Source organism: Parasteatoda tepidariorum, chromosome 3 (assembly GCF_043381705.1).
Source record: "Parasteatoda tepidariorum isolate YZ-2023 chromosome 3, CAS_Ptep_4.0, whole genome shotgun sequence".
In the NCBI taxonomy this organism is placed as follows: domain Eukaryota; kingdom Metazoa; phylum Arthropoda; class Arachnida; order Araneae; family Theridiidae; genus Parasteatoda; species Parasteatoda tepidariorum.
The window spans coordinates 9,744,949-9,762,132 of record NC_092206.1 but is presented as its reverse complement, the minus strand read 5'-3'; the positions used below and the strand labels follow the sequence as shown (position 1 = coordinate 9,762,132).

Below are 17,184 nucleotides of genomic sequence, written 5' to 3'. Positions count from 1 at the left end.
AAAAATGCCCATTCCTCTACAGGGTTGCCACAGAAAAAAAGGAACAAAAAAGTTGCTTTTAGTAGCCTGAAGCATGAAAATAGTTGCCTAAATAAGAACTAAAATATTATTAAATGACTTAATTGCCATATACCGTGATACATTTAGTCAAGTTGGTAGCAAATATGATCATTTTTATATAAACTTTAGTGGTCTAGCACTAAATTTTTATGTCATACAAATTTGTATATTTGCAGAAAATTAAATACTTTTAACAACTATAATTCATTTAAAAAATACTTTTTCATTAAAAAATTTCCCTTTTATAAATAATTGATTTAGCAAATATATGTATTGTGAAAATTTATAACTCAAATTCGAAATTCATGCATCGTAATATCGTATTAAAAATTGGGTTTTTTAAAATCTACGTAATTTTGTAAGAATAAACGTTAAAAAGGTGATCAAGAAACAAAATAGCCTTACAATGGTATCTGTGCAAATTGCCTGAATTTAAAAGTGATGACTAAAATTTTCAATTAAAGATTTTCAACATTTTAAAGAAAATTCATTGTGTTCAAAAGCTCCTGCAGGCTTTTCACCCAATTTATGCTAAAAGACAGCTATGGAAGTACAGAAAAGTCTCCCAATAGTCTCCTTTTCCTGAAAATAGTTGCTTTTTTATCATTTTCTGACTACATCGTTGCAAATAGTCACATTTTTAGTCGTCTGTGGCAACCCTCCTTCTATCATCCCTCTAAAAGTTTGTCACACAGAATGTTTTAAAAATCTAATTGAATTTAGTGGTGAACAGTATAATAGCATGATGGAGTATTTTATATAAATATATTTTGAAAATTCTAACAACAATTTTTAAAAAAAATGGTACGGAAAATCTGAGATATTGTAAGGATGGATAAGACATAATCTACAACTTTTAAGTACAGAATTCATTGTATCTATAAAAAAAAGGGGGTGCAACAATAATAATACTGTTCGGGCATAAAAAAGTGCATACAAATTACTATGAGACAGTAAAGAGATTTGCAAAGGAATTATTAATTTTAAAAAAAAGTTTTTTTTTTACAGGGTTGCCATTCAAATCTGGAAAAGAAAGAAAAATTCCCCGTGCATATTATACACAATATATTAAAAGGAAACAACAATTACTGTGGTCTTGTGTGAGCTATATTGGGCTATTACACTAGTTTTAATTGCTGGAAAACTTAAAGAAAAAGAATAGCTGAACATACTTGAATAATGAAATAGTTTACTATAGCTAAAATACCTAGTAGATTATGCTTAGAGTGGTCACCATTTTTTAAAAGACGAAAATAAAAAAAACAAAATTCCTAGCTAGTAAGGAAAAAAATAAATTCCCTGTTACTTAAGGTGATATTTAAAATTCCCTGTATTTTTTTCCCTGTGGAGTGGCAACCCTGTTCTTTAAAAGATAAAAATACGCCAGGAGGACGGTTATTTAGTTAACAAAAATACTCTTAACACAGTTAATCATGGCTTTTTTTCTAAATATTGAACTATGGATGATTCTTTTAGGAATAATTCATAAATTTGCAAGTCCATTTGTAAGAAGCTTTAACACTAGAATTTAACTACTTGAAAACTGGAATGAAGCCGCCTTCTTCTCTTCACTGGTGTGTATCATCATCTGCGTGACTCATCGACATTGCATCATCAATGTGCAAAAAAGAAATGTTTTTACAAGGATAGTGGTACGAGTCACTTCTTGCCCCTTGTGCTGCTGCTCGGCCTTGCTTTCGTGTCTTTACTACGGCTGCGGGCCTTCACTGCAGAGTGATTGTCTATCCGACCGACACTTTTATGAACCGAAACATCTGCGTTAAAAAAAAAAAAATACTTAAATAGTGCATCATTCATTTTAAGTGAAATCCAATCACACTCTTAAATAAAATCAGTTTGAAGATATGGCATAAAAACAAAATCCTGTGCGTAGCAAAATTTTTGAACAAAAAATAAGTACAGGATATCTGCCACTTTTTCCATGACTAATTCCAAGAATTTTTCACGACTTAAGGAAGTTACTACAGTCAAACCCCGCTATAGTGAACGAAATGTTAGTTCCCGTGCCTTGCTATACACGTATAATGTTATTTTTTGTGGATATAGTGAACCAAAAAAGTGAAGAAGTTGGATATAATGAACTTTTTTCTGTCTTCAACTGATTTTTTTCTTCATCTTTTTGGAAAAAATTTGGAAAATTTTACTTTAAAATAAATACATATACCGATTTTTAAAACCATCTATAGAGGGGAATTTAGCGATAAGCTTCTTTTATCTCACTTTCCCATCCCTAAACAAACCAAGCAGATATTTCCAACCCTGGCAGATAGTGCACCTGTCAGTGGGATCAATATGAATTTTTTGACAGGATTGCTCATCAGCTAAAGATTACTAAATTTTTTTATTTTTTTTGTAAGCAAGACGAAGAGTAATGAAAAATAACACATTTTTCGCTATAATAACATTAATTGAAATGATGGGTAACCAAAACTGTTACTCTGCATTTTCATATTTATAGATTTAAAAAAACAAAGTAAAGAAAGTGTTAAAGCAATAAAATAGCTTTAAAAAAAATACAAAAGCAAATAATTTTTTTTTCTGCAGAATTAATTTTCTAAAGATACATTTCTTGTTCATCGGAAAGGAAAGAAATACTCCTGATTTTTCTGTTCTCATTTTGGAATAAAAAAAATTGCCAATGGCTAGTTTGCTTAAGTTAGAATTTTTAAATTAATAAAATAAAACAAATTCTGAAATCACAGAAGTTTAAAGATAATTCGCTCTAGAAGTGGTGTTTTTTAAACACCATAGTTTTTAAAAAACGTGATGAAAACATTTTATATTTGAATAAAATATGACTGTGACTGGGGATTTTGTTAGAAATTCAGATTTTTGAAACACAATTAAATTGGGGGGGGGGGAGGATTCCATTTTAAGAATTAGACTACTTCTGCGACCTACACACGACTTTCCATGATTTTTTTATTTTTTAAAAATACCCACGTGATTCAAATGAGTGACGACAACACAATAAAAAAGATGCTGCTCTTTAGACCCACTGGATAAAGGAAGAGGCGAAGGCCGCAGTTGAGATGGGCTGACTCAGTGGAGTCTGATTTTCTCGCAATTAATAAGATAAATCGAAAGTCGTCATGGAGAAATCTTCAGAGGAAGGCATTGGCTCACATAGGGCTGACGGGCCAACTATGATGATGATGAGTTGAAATTATGATATTTCATGACTAATTTTGTTAAATACCAAAATTCATGACTTTCTAGGTGCGCGGATACCCTGTAAGTACCTCTTAAACACTCAATAAATATTCTTAAACTCTTTATTTTTAAAAGAAATATCAGGACATATTTCCCTATTGTCTACAATTGCCAGGATGACAGATAGATTTCATACTTGCAAATTTTTTTTAAAAAAAGAGAGGGTTAACTCATATACGCTACTTAATTAATACAGGCAACATTTTAAGTTACGAAATCAAACACAAAAACATAATTTCTCTGAATCAACATAACTTTTTTTAGACGGATTCGGAATTCTGACCCTAAAAACAGGGGGGAGCCGTAATCTGGGAAATATGGTCCCAATAGTTTGGACCCCTTAATGTTAATTTTATTTGTTGCGCATTTTGCCATATCTCGGGAAATGAATTTAAAAAAATTTGCTCTCAATTATAAAATTTTAAATTATGTAATTTTAGATTGCAAAATACAAAATTTGAGCCAAATCTGTTGAATAGTTTCTGAGAAATCAAATTTTAAATATAAGACTTCTTTGAAATTCAATTTATCAAGAACTATTCAACTTATTTGGTTCAAACTTTGTATTTTGTCATGTAAAATTAAATACTTTAAAATGATGTAAAAAATTTTATACCTTACAACTCAGATTTTTTTCAACTATTATTAAATAAAATAATAAATATTTACTAAAATTAATTCTTATCATAGAATAATGTTTAGGTAAAAGAATATTATAATAGTGTGTAAAAAATTTTCGATTCACTTAAAAAGTTTTTGAGATGTGGCGAAATACTCAAAAAGTAAAATTAACATTATGAGGTCTAAACTTTAGATCACTCTCCTGACCAAACTATGGAGACCATAGTTCCCAGATTGCGGCTACCACCTATATTTTGGGGGTTAGAAATCCAAATCCATTGAAAAAAGGGTATGTTTATTCAGAGAAACTAAGTTTTTGTGTCTGATTTTGTAACTTAAAACATCATTTGCACCGATTAGCATATTCGAGGTTACCCATCGAACCATTACGAATGAGTCCTAGAACGTGAAGATCCATAAATTAGATCAAAAGTTATTAAGGGTGGTCGGTTTTTTTTATTTATTCTGCTCACTGTACATCATATATTGCAGTATCATGACTTAATACTCTAGTATTTCAAAAACATTGAATTGAGTGGCAAGTATATCTATGCATGAATTTTTTTTTTTAAAACTACTTTTGAACACGAAAGAGCGGTGACTGGTGTGCACATAATTGAAAGTTTATAGCAGGTTTGGTAAGGAATTCTTTACAATAATTTTAGAAAAGTTCACATGTAATATTTAAAAATTATTACTAATATACTACAGTGCAACTTCGAAAATCCGGACTGCTGGAGGGGTTGGAAGGTCCAGATTGTAGATACCATACATAAATTGATAGAATTATCGAAGTTGCGCATTCGCCAGGTCGATTAAGCGCGCGTGTGTGTAGACCTCCGACGCCAATTTTAACAACTTAACATAAATATACACTTTAAATAATAAATAAGAGACATTAAAAATCAAACATTTGTCATTTTCCGTCATAATCGATTGGTTAGATAACATAATATTAGCAATTGAAACTAAAAATATAGGCTTAAAAAGCGAGCTGAATTTCAACTAAATGAAACAGATGCTTCTAGACTAGACTGTACCAGCTGATACTAATACTTTTTTTTTTGTTGGGGGATGAAAGAATAGAGGGGAATCCCCTCTATTCTTTGTTATCCATACAGAGCTGATAAGAATGACTGGAATTTCCTTATCAGCTAAGAGCTTTCATTCACTCCCTACTGCTACATTGTTGGAGTAGAGTTGCGTTTTTGTGCTCTTACATTTAAATTTTTATTCTAAGCTATTTCTTTTCGACAAACTGGACGTAAGAGTCCGGATTTTCGAGGTCGTACTGTATATTTAACATAAAATACTAAATTATTTAAATTTCAACAACAATAACTATTATTATTTTTAACTGAAAAAAATGCATTAATAAAGAAAGATTAATTATGAGAAAGTTCTTACCTTCTTTACTTCTTTTGGCGGTAACTCCCCCATTTAGAGGAGAAGAGGTGCGGGCAGCTCTCATTGCTCTACCCCTACTATCAACCACTAACTTGTCTGGTCGAACAAAAATTCCAAAACGAGGTTTACACTCAAAGTACCTCGTCCCATTCACTGTCCCATCATTTTTACCTGCAGTAATTAAGAACTATTTAAATAAAACGAATCATTTATTTAATTATTTGATTTCTTTTTTAAAAAAATCATTAACATTTTTTAAAATTAATCAGAGGTGCATAATCAGAAATGCATAAAACGTTAATGAAATTCAAATTAGTGCAATTTCAAGGTGTTTTAACTCAATTCTGCATAGGTTTATACCTAATATTAATGACATTGATATTAATTATATACCTATGATAATAAATGTTAATCATTGATTAACATTTTTCTTTTAAATTTACTAGAGAGGCATCAACTATCCATAATCAGAAATACAGTAATGCATAAAACGTTAATGAAATTCAAATTAGTGCACTTTCAAGGTGTTTTAACTCAATTCTACATAGGTATATACCTAATATTAATGATTTAAAATTTTTTTAAGAACTTTAAAATTTGGCTAATTTACTGGCTAATTAATAATCCTAAGCGCCAGCCTTGAATTTTAATTTTCCACTTTGAATTGTTACTATTTCTGATTCCAAATAGAGTTATTCAGTAAAAAGTAAGAGGCGTTTGTTTACCTGTGGGTGTGTCTAGTTCAACGCCAGCCCAGGGGCCAGCTGCAAAATTTGTTGGGCCAAGATAAGCTACAACTCCAGTTTTATTGTAGGGGGAAATCATAACGCTCTCTCCCACGGTCAGCCACAAAGGAAACTTCATTTCTTCCGACTCATTCCTGGAAATTTCACCTGTTCATTGGAAAAACAATTTTCATTATTGGATATTTAAAATATTTTTTGAAAATAGCAATTTTTCTTTTTGGATTCATTAAATTATATTTTTTTTTAAGGAAAAGAAGATTCTCATTTGCACTTAAATGATTTTGTGAAAATGATAGTATTGCCGTTGACTGCAAAAACTAAAAATCTGCCTCACTTTAAAAGTTAGGTTTTTAATGCCGGCTTTTTCCTAATTAGATAAAAAAAATAGTAAAGTTTTGAAACAATGCCAAAAAATTGCAACCTGAGGCTGTGTTTTGAAAATATAGAACAGAAAATAATTTTTCAATTTATATTTTTTTCCCCTTATTCTTACTGATTTGAACTTAAGTGGGATCTAGTAATACAAAAAGAACATGCTGTGCTTTCCTCTATAAGACAAACCAGTTTTACACGTTTTTACCAGTAAAGAAACATATAATTCTTGTCAAGTCCTTACATTTTGCCTTTTTAATATCATTCAACTCTAACATTTATACTTAACCTACAATCCTTTTTCCAATATAAGTTTTTATTAGATCTTTTTTTTCTTCTGTTAACACATTCTGTAAAAAGATTTTAACTGCTAATACATTTACGAGCAATAGTTTTTCAGATGATGATCCATTGTGCTTCATTGTTAACAAAACTATTTTAACAATGCTCCAAATTCTTGATGCCGTTTACAACGTTCATTTTGACTGTGAAAACCATTAAGTCTGGTCAGATAAAATTTAGAACAGATAAAAAACTGTGTTATTATTGCTAACAAGAATATTTTAACAATGTGCGGAATTCTTGAAACAATACCGCCTTTTACGACGCTCATATAAATAGCGGAAGTATTAAGAAATTTTCTGAAGATAGGAAAAACTTGTTTGTTTTTTCGAAACAGTCAAAACTGTGGGGGAGAGGGGAAACATATAATTTAAGGCAGTAATAACTAAAGCCCGGAATTTCAGGCAATAAAAAATGCAGAAATAGGCAGGCAAAAAGGCATTTAAAAAGCTTGAAATAGGCACTTAAAAAAGGCACTTAAAATTGGAGCAAAATGGTAGTTGGTAATGCCTAAAAGCCCATATGGGTATCCAAGGTATAAACAAAGTTGCTAGAAGTATCCGGTATACCTACATATTCATTTCACTCGACTGTCGTAGCAATAGTACAAAAGAAGTGGACATAATTGCACAAAAAAAAACCCTCAACTGCGTAGGTGTGAAATAAAAATTGAAAACTCGTACTTGCAATAATATTGTATGCAGATTTATTCTGATGATTGGTTGTTGTTGCACATCACAACTGGCTGCTTTTTCAAATTTTCAAAAGAGAAATTTTGTCTCCTGTCAGTCAATATAGTTTTAAACAAAGAGAAGGATCTTTCTACTTCGACAGAGGTTATGGGTGCGTACCTAAAACAACTTGCCATGGTAGGAGATATGGTAAGTTCAACTGTAGTATCACCAGAAAGTACTTTTGCAATGTCTTTGATGCATTCAAAGTCTGTATTTGCAGAGATGACGTTTTCACATTTCTTACTTATTCTGTCACCAGCTGGTCCAGGCACAGACATTAGTTCTTGAATAGTATTGTCGAAAATTTTTAGTGACTCGGACAAAGACATATTTCTCTTTTCCATGTGTTCAATAGCTTCAGGGAGCTTCCCAAAATAAGTTGAAATAAAAGTCAGTTCATTTTTTATTTTAGAACTGCTAAGCAGATTTTTACTTTTTCTTACGGATATTGCCTCTTCATCCGAAAAGCTGGTAGGGACTCGAGTAACTTCCTCAAAATTTGTGCAGTAGTATGAGACTGCTAAAATCCATGTTCCCCATCTCGTAAGGATCGGTTTAGGAGGTAATTGAACGTCTAGTGCAATTTCTTTAAGCACTTTAACTCTAGAAGGGGCTTTCACAAATACTTTTTTCACACTAGAAACAAGCGAGTCTACCTCAAGATAGAGACCTCTTACTTCCTCTGCTATCCTGTGCAATGCATGAGCAAGGCACGTTAGATGGATCATATTAGGAAATAAAACTTTTAAGGCATTTCCAGCTTTTTTCATGTAGGAGGCTGCATCTGTAAGAAATAATAGCACTCTTTCATGCTCAGTACCATTTGGCCAAAGTAAAGCCAGTGCATTAGTAAACAACTGTGCAATTGTAGTACTTTTAGTCTTTTGCAACTGTTCAGATGTCAACAAAAAGATTTTATGTTTTTCAAATTAGTCCATTACACCAACAATAACATTCGCAACATATCGTCCAGTTACATCTGCCGTTTCATCTATAGATAGCCATATGTTTTTCGTTCCGATTTCATTTTGAATAGTTTTAAGAACTTCGATGTAACAGTCATTTAAATAAGTTTTCCTTTAAGTTGATTCACAGGGCACACTTTGATTCGTATTTTTTTGCAAAAAAGCTCGTACGCTTTTATTTTCAAGCTTCCACAGCGGAATGCCGGCATCTACAAATGATCTGCATAAATACATCGCAAATTCCGATTTGCGAGAAGATAATTGAAAACAGGTGGGAATCAGAGTCGGTGTTTTCTCAGCTTTTTTATCTTTTGCTGTTTTATGCTTAGATGTCTACAAGTGCTGAGATATAAAATACTTCTTCTCAAAATTTACTGACTTCTAGCATGCCTTACAAAATAGAATGCTCCCATCAGTAGAAAACACTTCTGACCCAAATTTTTTCACAAAACTGTCCAGTTTTTTGCTTGAGCAGGCTTTTACTTTAGGCATTTTTGAAATAACTAGTACTAGAAAACTTTTTAGTGCTCCTGCTACAATGTGCTCAACCAGCTTGGTGTATTAGTTTTGTAGATAAGAGAGCATTCGAGTTATTCGATGGTGTAGGCTATATGGGCCGTAAGTAAGAATAAATTCTATTGGTTGTAAGTAAAAATAACTCCTATTGACTGTAAGTAAAAATAACTCCAATCTTTTCACTCACTCCCTTTCTCTCTCTCTCCTTGCAATGCGCATCGGGCGAAGGTGACGCCACGTTTTCTGACGCCGCGAAGAGACGGAGAGGAAATATTAATAAGACCAAAGGAATTAAGTCCTAATTTCTATAAATGCATTACAATACGTCGGATGACAGTCAACCATTTCTGTACTTCAAAATTTCTTCATTTTGCGTTTATGTTCGGTCAAAAGCACAAAAAGCTTTGCAGAAAAATTTTAAATTTGACAGAAATAGGCATCTATGAACAAAAGGAAAGAAAAAGGCATTTTCAGAAGAAAACGTTTAAAAAAGGCAGAAAAGGGCATTTATGGCATTTTGCCTGAACTTCCGGGCTCTAGTAATAACCATGGGTAAAGCAAGTTATTCCCAAGAGGGTAAAAACCTAACATGGTAAATACCATCCCTGAAAGCATGCAATCTTGTGTCGGAATTTCTTTTTATTATCACGAAAATGTTTGTACTGAAAACCTTTTTTCAACAAAGCAAAAATATTGCAGTTTCAAACTTTTCATCCTAAAAGGATTAAAAATTATTTTCTAAAGCGTTTATGAAAAGTATTGTCATTTCGTTCCATAATGACGTATCAGCTGACGTCACACTAGAGATAGGATCAAATTGCATAGTCCATAAACATTTCATGACAAGGTGGATTTTAGCTGAGCATGCAAGACTCTGCGTAAAGAAACCTTATAATGACCTAGATTTAAGATTATTTTCACCTTGAGACCAGCTTTATTAAAGGATTTTTTAAGTTTGAAAACCCCAAGTCAACCTCGATTTTCAGGTTTTTATATAGAAGGTTGTTTTCCAAGGTTTTGGATTAGGGTAATGTGTGTAGACTGTCACAGATCTCTTTAAAGAGATTTTTGGGATTTTTTTAATTGGCTATTAAAGGACTAGGGTAACACTACGATTCGTTTCATGCCTGTCCTTGCTTGGATTACACAAGGCAAGTGCAAGATACAGGATTGTAAGAATGCATTCATACCATCTGAAGATCCTTGAGAGTTCGTCTCGAGAGCATTGTCATTGTAATGAGGGTGCTGCTCTGTTGCAACCAACTGAAATCATAATTACACATTGTATCAGTTAACAAAGTTTTCCAAAAACAAACAAAATATTAAAAAGAAGAAAAAAGTTTGCTTACTTTTTCATTATCATTGTTGTTATTTTGGAAGTTTTCATCGTAAGTATTGTCTGGCTGAAAATACTGTTGTTGCCCCTCTTCCCTACAACGAGACACAATTAAATCAACAATTAAAAATCTCACACTGCAAAGCAATTTTTGATGTAAAAAAATAAATGTGCCACCCAGAATAACTTTTGATCAGATCTTCACGTTCTTGCACTCATTCTTAATGATTCAAGAGGGTGACCTCAAATATGCTAATTAATTGAATGAAGAGAAATCGAAATTTTAAAAAGTTAGGTTTTTAAAAAAATTTGATTTCTTGGGAACTATTCGTCCGATTTTGCTCATTTCTTTTTACATGTAAAATTATCCTTTTTAAAATAATGTAACAAGGCTGTATATCTCGCAATTCAAAATTTTCTTGATCATTATAATTAATGAAATAACGCAAAATTATCATTATTTACTAAAAAAATGTTTTTTTGTATAAATTATATTTGGATAAACAAATTTTATAATTGTGTCCAAAAATGTTTAAATTTACTTAAAAAGTTCTCGAGATATGGTGAAATACGCAAAAAGTAAAATTAAAATATTAAGGGGTCTGAACTTTGGCCCCTCTCCTGACTGAACTACTATGACTATATTTCTCTATTGCGGCTATCCTCTATATATGGGGATCAGAAATCCAAATCCGTTAAAAAAACAATGTCCGAGAAATTAGGTTTTTGTGTCTGATTTTGTAACTTAAAAGATCGTCTGCACTACTTAATAAGCATATTTGAGGTCACTCCCTTGAACCATTAAGTTTGAGTCCTAGAACGTGAAAATTCAATCATCAGGTCAAAAGTTATTCAGGGTGGTTTATTTTTTGCACACTGTACAACCAGGTTTTGGGAATGAACATTAGTTTAGAATAACGAAACACAATTTACCCTGCAGCAACAGCATTTTCTATGATGTAATCGGTGTCTCTAAAATCTTCAGTGACGCTGTGTATGGAGATGGAATCTTCACTGGAGGCAGGTGTTGTAGATAGAGCTTGAGAACCATAACCACTGGATATCATGCTGGGCGTACCTACTTTGGCCTGAGAAAGAAAAAAAAACTAATTTAAATGGAAAAACTTCCCTTTTTGGCAACAAACTACTATTAATTACTAAACTGTTTTATGTGAGTACATTCTTTTTGTATTTTATGAGAGTACATATGTATTTAAAGGTGCAACCAAAGTGATAAATTTAATATTATTCATAATGGCTAGATTAAATAAATGCCATTATATACAATGGCTAGATTAAGAAGTAGTCATTATACATGATTGTTTATTAATATTCACTGATTGATCAGTTTGGTCATTGCATACATATGTCTAAAAATTATAAAATTAGTAAAGATAAAAAGTTAAAAAAATTCATTTGAAGATATTTTTCTTTATTGCTGCCTGTTGAAACATTTCTTAAAAATACAGGATGCATAGCAAAAAATTAAGAAAATTTTCAACAAAAAATAAGCACATTTTAAGTACTCTTTAAGCACTTAAAAAATATTTTTAAGCACTATGTACATTAACACAATGCAAAGTAATTTTTAAAGACTTTACATGATCATGATAAAAACACCTAGTTTCCGACAAAGAACTATTTTCATGATTATATTAACCATTATTAAATGATCCAGAGATTTTTCGGTTTGATATCAGAGGGTGGAAAATGAAGCCTGAAATTGAGAGTATCTTGCAAAATGCACATGCGCTTTCATACGCAAAGGACCGATGATACGCTGCAATGGATCATTGTTGAACGAACTGTGAAAATATAGGGTAGAACAATGTAAAAAGCGCGCTTCTGCATATGTGGCGAAAATCGAAATGGTAAAAAAAAAAAAAAAAAACTCCTTTTCGAAAAGGGAAAATTAAGCACTTTTTTAAAACACTCAATGAAAGAAAGCATCTTTACGGCTTTTAAAAATCTAAAATAAGCACCTTTAGTGACTTTTTAAAAACTCTATGCACCATGTAATACAACCAACTCAAAAGACGATACTAAAAAGTTTTTTTTTATCCTTTAATAGTTTTGATTGTGTTATTTTTCATGACGTATTTATCTTGCATATCAGGTACATTTTTCAAGCTAAAACTAAATTCAGTGGCGTGACAGCCTATTTTGTCCATCTCAGTTTTCTTGACCTTGGGCTCTGGGGGACAAGAGCAGGCATTACAGCTGGGTGGTCAGCCGCACGCGGAACCCACAGTGATTAGTCTTCAAGCATGCTCGGTACTCATTTTATCGACCCACTAAAGGGATGAAAGATTGCCCGGCCCGAAGATCGCACCAAAGATGTGACGTGAGAGCAAAGCACTACCGACAAGCCTAATAATTTATAAAGATACGTCAATGCCGGTTCCCAAGCATGCTCGATACTCATTCTATTTTACACCAGAAAATATAGTAATTGTTTTTCAATCATTTCTTTCAAGGTACATAGTGTTCATACTTTCTGGAAAAATATTCCCTATGGTTTTTTCTGAAGATTTGAAATTTATACGTACTTGTATGTCTGGAATGCTATCTGGAGTATCTATTGCATGAGTTCTTCTTTCAGAAACCTGAGTTCTGTTTATTTCCTCTGTGTGGTTACTTGTCACATTGTTAAGTTCTTCACTTTCAATAAACTTCTCCATTAAGTTCTGCACACAAGTTTCATCCCCTGACTAAGAACAGAAAATTTGAAAAAGGGGGAGATTATTTTTAAAGAATAGACTCATAAATATTATAATTACATATACATAACTGCCAACATGAGTAGGAAAAAATCCAGTAGATTTTATGAAATATTAATATTGCATTATGTACTAAATATTTGTGCTGGGACCAGGTCTGTGGTGAATCCATTGACAAGACTATAACTAGTAGGGGGGGGGGAGTTCTTTCCATAAAAATCCGAGCAGTCTAAGATGTGTTCAGGTGAAGTTCTGTAATGACCATTTAGGACAAGGTCTTTCTGCCTTCAGAATATAGAAGGCACTGAACACTAAGCATACCAACACTTATTCTATACCTATTTTTACCATAGCCGATCAAATGACTAGACTTTACGTTTCTAAATTGAATGTATGAAATATGGATGTTAGGAAGGAAATAAACTAAAGAAAACTTTATTATAATTAAACAAAAATGTATATTGCCAATTTTTATGTAATACAAACACAAAGAATAAAATTTTTTAATTCAATGCTCAACGCATTTGTTACATATACAGGGTGTTTCCATTATACATTTTCCACAAACATATTTCTTCTAATTGTTATTATTTCCATAATTCTTATAATTATAAGAATTATAATTCCCATAATTAATATTATTTCTTCTAAGAGCTTGTGCTGTCTTGATTGTTTCGACATTTTTCTGGGTAAAATCTAACAGTCAGAAATGAGCTAAAGCTATCAATGCAACTAATGTGCAACTAATCAAGCGCAATACGTTGAACACGCATTACATCATAATTTCTGATCCAATAACCTTATAAAGCAATAAATTGTTCTCCCGGTCAAATGACCAGTTGCGGTATAAATAGGTATATGACAAGTATTATTCAAAACAAACAAAATAATAATAATAATAATAGAATGTTAACTGTATATAATTGTTAGAAAAAGTCATGAGGTCAAATGTGCAAAAATGATAACATGGTAAGCACATTTTATACGAAAAAATTCTTAAACGGTCATTTGACCGGTTATCGTAAGTTTAGTGTTAATGTGGCACTGGCGAGGCGTGAGAGGCTGGTGTTAAACCTCTGGTCGCAAGGAAGTGTTAGAGATAGACCTAGTGATGTTGTGGAGGTGACAACCAAGCATTCCAATTTCTTGCTTTTATTCGAGAGAGTATCTTTATATGAGTCAGCTCTGTTGAAGAGCCTTCATTAACAAGGCTGTCAGCCATTTCAGTCCACTAATATGTGAAGGGACCCAATGGAAATGAAGGTAGAACCGGGTTCGAGTCCCTGCGATGGCTGGTTGATGCGAATCCACATCCGGCTTGCACCGACCACAGTGCTGACTTGACAGATCCTCAGTGATAGACGGATCATGGGTTAGAGTCCCTTTACTGTCAGGCTAACCGTGGGAGGATCTCGTGGCCTTCCTCTCTATGTAACGTAAATGCGGGTTAGTTTCATCAAAAAGTCTTCCTCAAAAGGCAAAATTTCTCCCAATACTTGATCAAGGAGTTCCCTTGTCTTCTGGATTGGTTTCAAAATTACAAGGCTATGGAGCTGAACATTAGTAGCTGTAAACCCAAAAATTGGGTAAGTAAAGCTGTATTTAAAAACTAAATGGGCTAATTAAAAGACTGTGCACAAAATTTATTAAGTGCGAGCTTTGTTTTTGTTGTATTCATTCTAGTTTACTTTTAGTAGTACTTTGGGATTATCCCGTTGACCATTTTCGCTGAACCCAATATTATCGCCAAAAGGTAGCTTCTGCGCCAGTAACAATGAATATAGAACGATTGTGGAGTTTGGCGAAACAAGAAACACTGTGGATTCGAAAACACATGGATTCATATTTAAACGAATTTATATGACAGTGATTGCACAATAATAATGACTTGTTTCTTTGCGCTTTAAAAGCTATCAGGGATTTTTGGTCGCCGAAATGATATGGTTAGATTCACGAATAATTCAATGTGCAATTATAAAAAAGGAGGTTTTTACTTTGTTTAGACTCTTTTTATTACACTTTTTAACACACCCTGTGGCAAAATTTTTTCGAGCTATCTGCGACAAAACTTTCTAGCACTAATATCTTTCTGCAAGATATTTTTAATAATAATAAGCATGCATGTTACTAATTTAAAATAACAAGTTTACAAAAAAAAAAAAAAAAAAAAACTATATACAGTACAAAACCCGTTATCCGGAAATCAGAAAACCGGAAAACCAAAAAACCGGAACAAAATTCGATAAATTTTCCTCGATTTTTTTTAAAAAGATGTTTTTTTCTTCATAAGATTTTAGGATTTTTCTCTCTTTTTTGAAGGATGTTTACCTTACCATCAGTTTAGAAATAATCATTAGTGTATTACTTCATCGTTTTTTCTTCTTTTTAAGATAATTTCCAAATATATATTTCTTTTTTTAGTTGGGTTTAACGATAAAAAAACGGTTTTTTGTAGCGATTCAGAAAAACGGAAAAATCAGTTATCCGGAATAGCGATGGTCCCGATCGTTCCGGATAATCGGTTCCCTACTGTACAATTTTTTTCAATTGAGCATGTCATTTTTATTCTAATATTATAGGTAACATTTTCACATTTTGTAGAGAAGAGTTGGGAGGCAGAAATTATTTCCTTCGCCTTTGGTAACTAATCATCACAATAAAAAAAAATTAAAAATCATTATATCCGTACTAGTACTTGGCAAAAAAAAAGATTGATGAGAAAATCACGCAAATCAGACACCTCAAATGCGTGTTTCATTTCACGATATAAGGTTATTGTATAAAAATAATATCATATAAAAAATATCGGATTTAAAAACTATGGAGAAATCAATAGCAATAACTCATAAAATTCAACAGAATTATTGGCTTAAAAAGTAAATACTCAAATACACAATTCGAATTTTCCACATTGTTTATCGGGATATTTAAAATTCACGTGAAAATCAATATCAATAACTGACAAATATATAATCGAAACAATACATCAATTTACGATACTATCGGCGTATATTGAGAGCGTCAAAAAGTGATTATCTAAATGCATGATTCAAATATAATAGGTAAATTTCTGTCAAAAAATAAATAAAGGTAATTTTTTTTTTACTTTTCAAAAGAAAAATCTTTCTGCAAGAACTCTGTAACGTTCTGCGGCAATGTCGCCGTGTCGCTGCGATTCTGCCACGGGGTTAACACGTATTGTTACACTTACATTTTTTTTTGTTATAATTTGATAAATTTAATGTGTTTAAATTNTTTATTTTTTTTTTTTTTACTTTTCAAAAGAAAAATCTTTCTGCAAGAACTCTGTAAAGTTCTGCGGCAATGTCGCCGCGTCGCTGCGATTCTGCCACAGGGTTAACACGTATTGTTACACTTACATTTTTTTTTGTTATAATTTGATAAATTTAATGTGTTTAAAATGTTTATTTTAGAAATTATTTTTCATTATGATGGTGCCAAAGGATTTGCGCATTTTCATGAATGTTGGCAGGTCGACGGAATTATCCCGTAGTTCACTTTTATTATAGAATTCTGGAACACAAAAGAGAATTGCTCTGTTGTGCACACAGTGGACAAGAACACAGAAGCTGAGACAATTCCAAATACGTACATGGTCACAAAATTCAGAACTCTCATCAAGTCCACATTCAGGAACACTCTGAAGTTCCTCGACGACTGTAGACATTGGTTTGACTAACTTTGTGGACTGGGGGGTCAATCCATTCAAGGGGGAACCTATTAAATGGGAAGACATATTTATTTAACTTAATAGAAAGAAAAAAGCAGTTCTAACGTATAGAAATGTGAAGAAAAAATAAACATGCCTAGACATGCCACCTACATTAAAAATAATAATTAAAAAAAAAAAAATACCAAAAAAAATAAAAACCACCAACACACCGAAAATGGCAGTAAAAATGTTGCAAAACAAATTGAGGCAAATCAAGGAAGTAGTGGAAAAATGCTAATGTTGCTAAAGCCATAATAATAATAAAAAAGTAAAGGAAAAACAAAGGATGAGAGAAAAGAAGTGAAATAAAAGAGTAAATTAGAATGTTTAATGATTTGCAAAAAGATAATCAGGGATGCAGAATATGTGTGATAGTGTGAAAAAAGTTCAGGAAAGAA

General features: G+C 32.2%; 1 protein-coding gene across 1 annotated transcript in view; it reads right to left on the bottom strand.

Annotated features, from left to right (window-relative positions):
* Positions 1–373: 373 nt before the first annotated feature.
* The window catches only part of LOC107441478 (Kinesin heavy chain 73), a 129,414-nt gene continuing 112,603 nt past the window's right edge, over positions 374–17,184 (bottom strand). Inside the window, exons 34-41 of the mRNA XM_043045685.2 lie at positions 16,667–16,791; positions 12,883–13,044; positions 11,267–11,421; positions 10,347–10,428; positions 10,188–10,260; positions 6,048–6,215; positions 5,323–5,493; positions 374–1,835 (exon numbers count right to left, since the gene is read on the bottom strand). Coding sequence (XP_042901619.1) covers positions 1,720–1,835; positions 5,323–5,493; positions 6,048–6,215; positions 10,188–10,260; positions 10,347–10,428; positions 11,267–11,421; positions 12,883–13,044; positions 16,667–16,791 — 1,052 coding nt within the window. The 3' untranslated portion in view covers positions 374–1,719. The remainder of the gene's footprint in view (positions 1,836–5,322; positions 5,494–6,047; positions 6,216–10,187; positions 10,261–10,346; positions 10,429–11,266; positions 11,422–12,882; positions 13,045–16,666; positions 16,792–17,184) is intronic.